This window comes from Notolepis coatsorum (genome assembly GCF_963971535.1).
Source record: "Notolepis coatsorum genome assembly, chromosome: 15".
In the NCBI taxonomy this organism is placed as follows: Eukaryota; Metazoa; Chordata; class Actinopteri; order Aulopiformes; family Paralepididae; genus Notolepis; species Notolepis coatsorum.
In genome coordinates, this window is record NC_140179.1 from 86,426,112 (window position 1) to 86,436,467 (window position 10,356).

Sequence of the window (10,356 nt, forward strand, 5' to 3'; positions counted from 1 at the left end):
AGGGGGAGGAGAAGTGCCTGTATTGATACTGATACTGCCTGTATTAGACTATGGCGATGTAATCTATATGCATGCTCCTTCCTCCCTGCTTAAAAAGCTGGATTCTGCGTACCATACTGCCATACGTTTTGTAACAGGTGCAGGCTCTCGCACCCACCACTGCACTTTGTATCAGTCATTAGGATGGTCCTCTCTGTACCAAAGAAGACAATCACACATGTTGATTTTTATCCTTAAGTCATTGCTAGGTAAGCTGCCCTTATATATCTCCAGACTTCTGTCCTTTTATACTTGCTTTTTTAATACCAGACGAGCAGCAAATGGGATGCTGTTAAATGTTCCTTTGATGCAGTCAGAGCTTGGTAAAGCTGCATTCTCACACTATGCTCCCTTTTTATGGAATACGCTGCAAGTGAAACTTTGTCTACAGGCACTTTCTACTGTGAATGCTTTTAAAGGTATGCTACGATTAGCCCTTTATGAAACATGTAACTGTTTTACCTGATGCTATTGCTGATCTGATTATGCTCCTTGCCACTGCACAAATGACCCTCTGTATTTATATTTGAATTGTATGTTTTTTGTTTAATGCCCTGTTTTATGTTGAAACATGTTGTGTGCTGTGTTGGTCAGGACTCCCTGGAAGAAGAGATATTGTATCTCAATGGGACATTCCTGGATAAATAAAGGATAAATAAAAAATAAAAATAAAATAAAGTAACGGGTAACGCACAGCGCTTAGTCGACATCTCCTTTTATCAATTTGTTAAGCAACTTCTATTCCTGACATTATTATTTTCTTTTCATTGCAAAGGTAAAAAAAAAAACCCATTTGCAGTTCCCCCCAGCTATCACTTTTGGGCACCATGGATAGGCAAAAATACCCGCCGGTCCAACATAGTAATCAACACTGAATTTGAGAAAGTCCGTCCTCAAAAACAAGCAGAGGGGCAGGAAATCACAGTCTCGGAAGACAGGCTCAGAAACGAGCTCTACAAACAGAAGGTTGATATTCTTTTTAAGTGTAAACTATATAGTATTAGCCTAATGAAGATTTATTTCTGTGCATTGATTAACATTTTACAACTTAAAACACTGGCTATTTCTTATATATTTTTCATGTCTTAGGTTTCTGTGATACGGAAGCTGTGTAAAGAATGTAAATTGGATTCCTCTGGGTCACGCACTGACCTCCTTCTGAGACTATCTACTGAAATGAAGTCGAGGCACACTTATGATAAAATCTTTGAGAAGATTTGGGCTGCCTCGGGTACGATACATTACAGTGCTGCTTTAGTGTTGCCTCTGGTTATTTAAAATGTATATCCAGAAAAGATATGCGAAGGGCATAATTTAACTTTGTCTAAGACTAACATGTATCGGTACTAAATACCTGTATGTCGATATGAATTGAAAATGGGGGACCCTGATGTAAACAAGACAAACATCTTTCTCAGGTCTGCATCCCCTTAACAATTGTGTGTATTGAGCCGTATGGCGAGTGCCATACCTTGCCATACCAGAACGACGCCCCTGAACTCAGCTCCCTCTTATATTTCTTCCAGTGCAAGTCTCTAAGCCTATTCACAACCCACTGTATTTTCTATTCTGATGTGGTTTGTGTCAAGTGTGAAAGTCACTTGTAGCCTAAGCAGAAGTAAGAAGAAAGGCCTAACCTGAACATTTACATTTAAGCTAAATCCAGTTGTGAAAAACAAATGGTGCTAAACATCCACTGTATTTGTCTTTAAAGGGGAACATCACCAGAATTAAGAATTCCATTATGTTATTTCCATGGCCTATAGAAAGTTCAATCAAGATTTGTGAACATGAGCTACTATCTCCCAAGGCGAACAAACTTTTGATGTTATCAGGTCTAAAGTCTGGAGCTGCTCCTATAGACAACGAATGAGAGAATGATTTTGTGGACCCACATAATGTTTGTTTGAGTTTTTATACTCAAATATGCTTTATTCTATGGTAGTGTTTTCACTTCTGAAACAGAAAATGTATGTGTATACTCAGAACATTCCCCTGGGTGCTCTCAGTGTCACCTATACCATATTTCCAAATGCATTGTCTATAGCTCCAGAGTTTATACTTGATGGCATCACAAGTTTGAGTTTTAGCACTCCAGTTCCTCTCAGCCTTCCTACTGTCTCAATAAAGAACCTTCTCTCCTGTGTCTCCCTCTCAGCCTTCCTATCTACTCCTCCTTATTTGATACCCACAGCAGATTTAACACAATCCCTGTGATTTTAGGTAGAAAATTAAACAATACAACACATGACTGCCTCCCGCCTCTCTTGGTAATGTTTATATATGTATTTAAATGTGGATATATTTACCTACCTACCTGATGAAGGACAGACCGACCCCAGTCCTACTAGCACCATGCTAGTTTATATGGAGAAGTGCTCCCTCGTGTGTGACAAAGTGGTACTACAACAACACTTAACTACTGAGAGAATTATTACCTGTCTACAGCCCATGTCTGCATATTGCATTTAGACACACAATAGATGATCAATGGTGTTAATCATTTTTAATAAACTGTAGCCTATTTTATACAATAGCATAGCCTACTGCTACAGATGTGAATAAACATAGCACAGTCGTTTTCGTGATTTGAAATACATGAAGTGAATTACTCATCTGCTCATTGAAATGTATTCATAGCGATCTACCAAAACAATGATGGCCGTAAGGTGAATTGCACTTTATAATCTTTTTTTAATTTGGTCTGATGTGTGGGTTGGAGTTGAGTGAGGTCTGGAGAAATTCACACTATAATAAGTTACTATATATATGCATATTACGGAAGCCCTAAGAGGCCGTACATTCATACATTTTATTTGCTCCGTTTTCCCGTGATAACGAGTTAATTTAATTTGTTTTCTCGTGATAACGCGATAATTTTCTCGAGAAAACGAAACGATAGTCTATATATATTAAATCACTGCAGGAAACATCATTCAATGTCGCAATGTCAGAGGAGCAGGTAGACCCGTTCGTGACTAAAAGCCCTCCCGGGAGCGTTAGCATGCTAGCGCTAGTGTGATCCCATTTCTCAGAACCTGTGTGTCACACTGTAAACATATCCATCGTCGGCACACTGCATTCAGCAGCCTTGGCAACCTCCCTCCCTGTTCCTCTCAGCTACGTCACGTCGTCTGTCTCACTCCTCACAGGGGTGGGGAAATGATACTGTGTATTTTTCCTTTGTTCATTCAGGCCCTATCATGTGCGTTAATACAGAAGATATTTTTATTTGCTTTTCTATTTTCAAATGTAGGCTAGTATGTGTGTACGGTTAATTGGAAAGGCCCAGTACTGAATCTTGGATTCACTGCATTCAGTAGCTTAGTAGTGATTTTCCTTTAGTTTGTTGTTGCCATGTTGGACAGAATCAGAAACCCTCCTTTTTTCGTGTGTGAAGCCTATTAGAATGCCTGGAGCTGGACATGTTGTTGGAGGGCTGTTGGGCCATCACACCATTGCATGAGGGAGCTGCACATAACACATCTTCACTCCAGGAGATTTGTTTGTTCTTTCTTGAAATCCTCCTCACAGTTTGCTATAGTCTTAGGCCCCGTCCACACGAACGCTGGGTTTAATGTAACCGTGATTGTATGTGCGCAGTTGCACTGTTCGGCCACACACAACCGGGGATTTGCTACACTGCAACCGCGGTCTTTTGAAACCGGTGGCCAGGGTGGAGTTGTGCGGTTTTGCAGTTGCGTGTGGGCATAGCAACCGAGGTTATTCCCAGTGTTTACAGCAGAGCTGTCGCAATTATTCCCCATGTTCACGGCAGACCGCGGGGTAGAGAGATTAGAGCAGAGCCAACTACACCAGTGTTTACAGCAGAGCTGTCCCAAGTAGCGTTATATGAAAATGATTGTAACAAACTTTTGTTCAAAACGTATCGTCTGTGTTGAAGAGTGTTGTGATCGACTGATGTCTGTTGACGCTCAGAGTAAACATGTAGCTGCAGCTAAACTAAACTCATGTGTTGTCAAGTTATTGTTATAACTTATAAGGAACCCAGTCCAGACTGCATCCCCTTAACAATTGTTTGTATTGAGCCGTATTGTATTGTACCCATTGCTCTGCCCGTGAGTACGCAGTTATACACGGTTGTCCACCTGTGTTCACCGTGTGGACGGAGTTTTATTTTTTCAAACTTCGGTCATATTAAATCCAAACTCTCGTGTGGACAGGGCCTTAGCTTCATCCCTGTTGGACTTTCCCCATTGTTCTAGGCTTACTACTGCCACCCAGTGGTTTCACTGTGGCATGTCATCTGCTTAATTACATCTCTTGGGGTTCCGTTGCTCAGTGTAGAAACCCTTTCACGTCAAACGTAATGTTTTGTGTTACAAAAAAGAAATGGGAAGATGAATCCATTGATGTTTAAACTGAGACAAATTATATCACATGTCTGTTCAGAGTCCCGCTGAGTATTACATCACATTAGTCAAGCGAACGCAGAGAGACACTATTGGCAGTGTGTGTCTCTGTGTGTGTCTGTGTGTGGCAGTGTGTGTCTGTGTCTCTTCCACTCAGGGGCGTAATTTGCGGGGGGGTCCCTGGAAAATGTCCCCCGCATGATTTCAGAATGCAGTATTTGTCCCCCCCATGTTTTCCAAACCGCTGCAACTGCGCAGCCTGGCGGCCAGCACTGTGACTCGCTACTACACAGTGCCGGCACTGCAGATTTACCCTACTCTTGGAATTCATTGCCAGATCCTCAAAGTCATACATAGGGGCGCTGTCTCGATAATGCAGTGTTATTAAAGCAGCGTGTAGCCGACGCATGAACCAGTTGGAACTGGAAATCCGTTGGTAAAGAAATAGCGGCCTGGAATCATTTTTGGGACGCTCTGTCTCAATTCGCAGTAAAGGAATATATATCTGCGGTTTCCCTGGCGGATGGCGAACAAGCCAGCTGATTCTACTATGAGTCATGACATTTGACATAGTCTATGACATCATACTTAACTTAAACTTGAACACGGAGGCAGTTACAAGAACTATCCTCCGAGCCCCCGGGACTCCGGGAGGATACTTGTATCATAAAATATTCTCGTCAGCAGTCTCCTCTGTGTGTCTTTGTTTTTTAGTTTGTTTGTGGCAGAGACTTAGGCCATGGTTAGACTAGGTGTTTTTGTTTTTGTTTTGTTGCTGAATGAATACGTTTGCTGTCCCAGTTAAATAGAAATGCCGCTTTGGCAGGAAAACGCGTTGCCCTACTGACAACGCTGAAATTGTGTTTCCGTTTTGGATACTCGCCAAAACTCGCCGACAACGTGTCCTGTAATCTGCGCGGAGCCGTTGTTGCTCAACGCCCATGCGCAGTAGATACCGACATCTGCGTGCCCTCACCAACGTCCGGTGACGACAGAGCTGTCCCAAATAGCTGCAGCTACCATGTGTTGTCAAGTTATTGTTATAAGGACCCCAGTCCAAGCTACAACAGTCTGCATTCCCTTAACAATTGTTTGTATTGAGCCGTATTGTATTGTACCCATTCTGCAATATGTTAAATAAAGTTTACATCCATTCATTCTGCTAGCATTAACGATTGCATGAGCAGCTGGCTAACGTGAGCTAACGTTAGCTACCAGACCCTGTTAGCTCAGAGCTCCTCTTTCAATCTTAACAAGCATTAAACAAAATGGCCCAGTCATCTATTCACCTTTGTTTAATACATGAGGCGTTGTCTAATGTTATCTAGCTACTGATAGCTCCTGATATCATCAGTTTGGTGCTGGCTGGCTAACATGAGCTAACGTTAGCTGCTAGCCACAATGCTATACTGTTATAATGGCATATCCCTATCGCGTTAGCATGTAAGCTAACAAAATCGGCGATCTTTTTGTGAGACTAAACTATCCGCTCTTGGTGGTCAATTGTGTTAGTTTTGTTTCATCAACAAATGAGAGGCAGAACACACAGTGAATGTATCCGTTTTGTTTATTGCACTTTTATTGCACTTTCTTTGCTGAAAAAGAAATGCTACATTGGCTAAATGGCTCACGGAGGCATTTAAAGATGGTGGCTTGTTGATTTTTTTGCAGGAAGTGTATTGGCACATCCAAGGTAACTACCTCCCTGCGCATGCTCAGTGCTGAATTCGAGACGCGATCCGTTGCGGTCTGACCACGCCTCGTTCTGACAAAATGAAAGTGCTCAGGTCGCAAAACAAATGTCTAACTCGCCTGCCACTATGTTGCACTCTGGAAAGCGAAACTGATCTTGAAAACAAAACGAAAATACCCCTGTGTCTAACCGCAGCCTAGACAGGGGTTCTCAACCTTTCTGCTGCCAAGGCACCCCTGTGTTCAATAAAATATTCAAGGGGACCCCTACATACGATATAGACTTTTCCGCTCCTGTCTTTTTTGCTACAATGATGACAAAAGTGCTTGTTTTCAAAATAATGTTTATTTAAGAAACCGGGAAACACATTTGTGTGCAGGCTATATAATGCATTATTAACAGATGTTTCAGGTCTAAATGGCTTAGTACTGTTGACATTACACTGCTTGTAGTAATAAATCAAATAGCATATTTCTTTAAATAAAATTACAGAAAATTATCACTAAACTGCTATCTGTTGCAGCTGCACACTTCTCCATAAAAATAGCATATTTGGATAAGTGTGACCATTTCTCAAAAACAGAAAATCATGTATTTTTTTTAAATACAGAAAAGGATCACCAAGTTACCATTTCTCAAAAAATATAAATAAATACAGAAAATAAGCACTTGTTCACTCAGTGGACATTTCTAGCTCAATGCGAGGTCTGCTGCTGCTGGCTAATAATACGGTCAATACGTGGGGAGATCTTTGACAAGGCAACACGCTTGTCATCCTCAAGGCTCAACTTGGCCTTATATTAAGCTTTGTCTCAATGTTGTCTGTAAAGTTTTTTTTTTATCCAGAGTAACTTGGTGACCCTTTTCTGTGTTTTATTAAATAATGATTTTCAGATTTTGAGAAATGGTCAAACTTATCCAAATATGGTATTCTCATGGGAAACAGTGCAGCTGCAACAGATAGCACTTTCATGATAATTTTCTGTAATCCAAAAATAATTAAAAAAATAATAATAATAATAATCTCAAGGCACCCCTGGCAGCTCTCTGCGGCACCCTAGTTGAGAACCGCTGGCCTATAAGACAGATTCGGGGTCTCCGCCCTTGAAAGGTGCGTCTCCCTGAGGCTTCTCGTAGTCTAGCATTTCCTGGGTCGTCTCCTCTCCTTTCTTGAGAGCCTCCTCCTTCTCACTCCTCTTGCGCCTCGCCTCCACCCAGGGTATCAGACACAGCACGGCTCCTCCGATGATGGGGGGGATACCTGCCAGGTAGAAGGCCACGTCGTAGCTCCCCAACCTGTCTCCCAGGTAACCTGCGATGAGAGGTCCCACGGTCATGGGCACGGACATTATGCCGAGCATGAAGCCGATGGCCTGTGAAAAGTCATTGGAGCCCACCAACTCAAAGATGATGGGCGCCATGATGCCGCTCAAGCAGCCGTCGAACAGCCCCATCAGCAGGCACACAGCGATCAGGCCGCCAAAGACGTGACAGAGGGGGATCATCATGGACATCAGGCCGATCACGAACAAGGAGGACACCTGTAGATAGACTTTGTTGACACCCTGGACGTAGTCTGCCACCCTGCCGAAGATGAGGTTGCCCACTGTGGACGTTATGCCGATACACATGAGAAGAACCTCCTTGTTGGCGTTCGTCCCGAAGCGCTCCTCCACGTGTTTCATCAGGTGAACGTAAGGCACAAAGTAGCCGAAGAGGGCGGCGGGTATGCCGAACACCCAGATGCGGTATCCCAGGGACCTCCAGATGTTGCGGAAGTTGAAGATCTCACCGATGGGCTTGTTGGGCCGCAGGGGCGTGTAGGTGAACCCGGCCAGCATGAGCACGAACATGAAGATGCTGAGGACACGCATGGTGTTCTGGAGACCCACGCTGTCCAGCAGGAGGGGGAGCAGGAAGGCCACCATGATGGTGAACACGTTGCCGCCGGTCGCCACGATGCCGCTCACTAGGCCCAGGCGCTTCTTGAAGTAGTGGGGGAGGATCACCAGGCTGGGCTGGTAGGCAAAGGAGCAGCCGCAGCCAAACACGATGCCATAGGTGAAGTACAGGGCACCGAGGGACTTGACAAAGGAGCTGGCCAGGAGGCCCACCAGGGCCATGGCGGCCCCGCCCACTGCTGTCACTCTGCAGCCCAGGATGTCTGTGAACACACTGGCGATGGGAGAGCAGAACAAGATCATGCCCATGGAGAGAGAGCCCACCAAGGCTGTTCTGGATCGCTGGTTGGCATCATCTTCGGTGCCAAATTCTTTGATGAGAGACAAGAAAAGGATGCCAAAGGTGTTTTGTATCATAAACACCGAGCCGTCACACCACATGGCAGCCAGCATGACGACCCAGCCCCAGCCTCCCTCGGGGGGCACAAACTCTGCTGCCTCCTCAGGAGCCCCAGTGGCCGGCTCCCAGACGGGTACCTTGGTTTCACCACCATTCTCCTTCTTCTCCTCTGTCTCTTCTTCTAGGCGCGTCTCGTCCATCACTGCTCTCTAGTGCTGTCTTCTGGAGCAGGTAAGTTCTCACTGTAACTCCCTCTACTTGCAATGATGACAGCAACACGTTCTTGATATTACTGATTGGATTTATTTCAATCCGAACCGTGAGAACTGTGAAACACATACATGAAACAATAAATCACAGCTCAAACAATAACAACATACATCCATATTATCGGAGCAAAGCGTTTATTTTGTACATTATCTAACGTTAACACGAACCTAAACTAACGTTACAACTAACCTAAAGTTAGTTTAGGTTTGTGTTAACATTAGATAATGTACAAAATAAACGTATTCCGCTGCTATAGACCAGGGGTTCCCAAACTTTTCAGGCCGGGACCCAGAAAATAAGGCGTCAGAGAGCCGCGGCCCAATGCACATCGTCAGGCTTTTTTTTCTTTTTTTTTTGCCTGCCGACCGATTTTTTAAGCCAAATATCACTTCAATCCTATTAAGTTAGTTCAAGTTAGTTATTCATTTATATGTGCTATTTATGAGAGGGCTAACTTGTTGCAAAATAATAATGATAATAATAATAGCCTCATTAAAATACTATTATTGCTTCGGTTGTTTTCAGCATTTTATGTGCATAATCTGTTATTTAGTTTGAAATGTTCGTTGAAATAAGTCGATTTTTCGTTTTTGTTTATTTATTAAGTTAATATAAAACCATATAGTCACATTTTAGAATACAATAGAATAGAATTTTAGAATACAACTAGAAACACTGTCCTGGCCTGCTTCTAAGTTCAGTGGCCTTAAAAAAAAAAAAAAAAAAGAAAAAAAAAAAAAAAGGGGGGGGGTTTTGGATTTTATTTTTTATTTTTTTTAATCATCTTGCGGCCCTCCCGTGGCTGCTCGCGGCCCACCTTTGGGTCGCGACCCCGACTTTGGGAACCACTGCTATAGACGTCGCTCTTTTATTTTGAAACCCCCCAGATAGGAAGTCATTGCTCTCGTTATTTGCTTTAGTGTCTGCCCGGTTCTGTGTTTGTTGGTTAGCTCCGTTAGCTAGCAGCCTATCAAGACCAGCCATTGGAATACTGTTTTCTAAATTGGGGAGGCTTTTAATCGTCAAGGTAAGAGGATTTTAAGTCATGGTATCCATAAACTTCAATCGGTTCGGATCCTTTGAATGAATGAGAATGTCAACAAACACGGCTTCATGTTGAAATCACTGACTGCACCCAGAGAGGAGTGGTTAGGCAAAAAATTGTTCAGAGTATATTTGCTTAGAAAACGTAATTGTCTAATTCAATAATTTTTTATTTCTCCACATGGTAAATACACAGGTCACAACATGTTTACAGGAACGTTTTGGAGTTGTATTTGGAGTGTATTTCGTGACTGTAGGGAACTTGAGGCTAAGACCAGCCGCATTTCATTGTATACCTGTATGCCGTGACAATTAAAACTCTTGAATCTTGAATCTTGAATCTTGAATCAACTCTGCCCCACTTCCAGTGATGAAGCTAAGCTACGCTAACGGAGCGGCTGTTCCCTAAGCCTAATGCATGCACAGAGACAAAAAAGGTATGTATCTTCTTGTCTAACTCCAGGGAAGATGTTAAATAAGCTAATTTCCCAAAATGTTGGAGTTTTCCAGAGAGAAATTAGATTTTTCAATGGCCTCTCTGCTGTTTAGTTTAGCAAGCCACAGCGGCGTTGTCCCAGCTGAAACGTATAAAAGGGAACCTGTGTTGAAAAACCATTGTGCCCCCCCCCCCCCCCC

General features: G+C 43.2%; 1 protein-coding gene across 1 annotated transcript; it reads right to left on the bottom strand.

Annotated features, from left to right (window-relative positions):
- Positions 1-7,181: 7,181 nt before the first annotated feature.
- LOC311242129 (monocarboxylate transporter 10-like) lies at positions 7,182-8,606 on the bottom strand (the record flags this gene model as incomplete). The annotated part of the gene is made up of 1 exon (XM_084331083.1): positions 7,182-8,606. One exon carries the CDS (start codon positions 8,604-8,606, stop codon positions 7,182-7,184), a length of 1,425 nt encoding a protein of 474 aa, XP_084187209.1.
- Between the last annotated feature and the right edge of the window lie 1,750 nt (positions 8,607-10,356).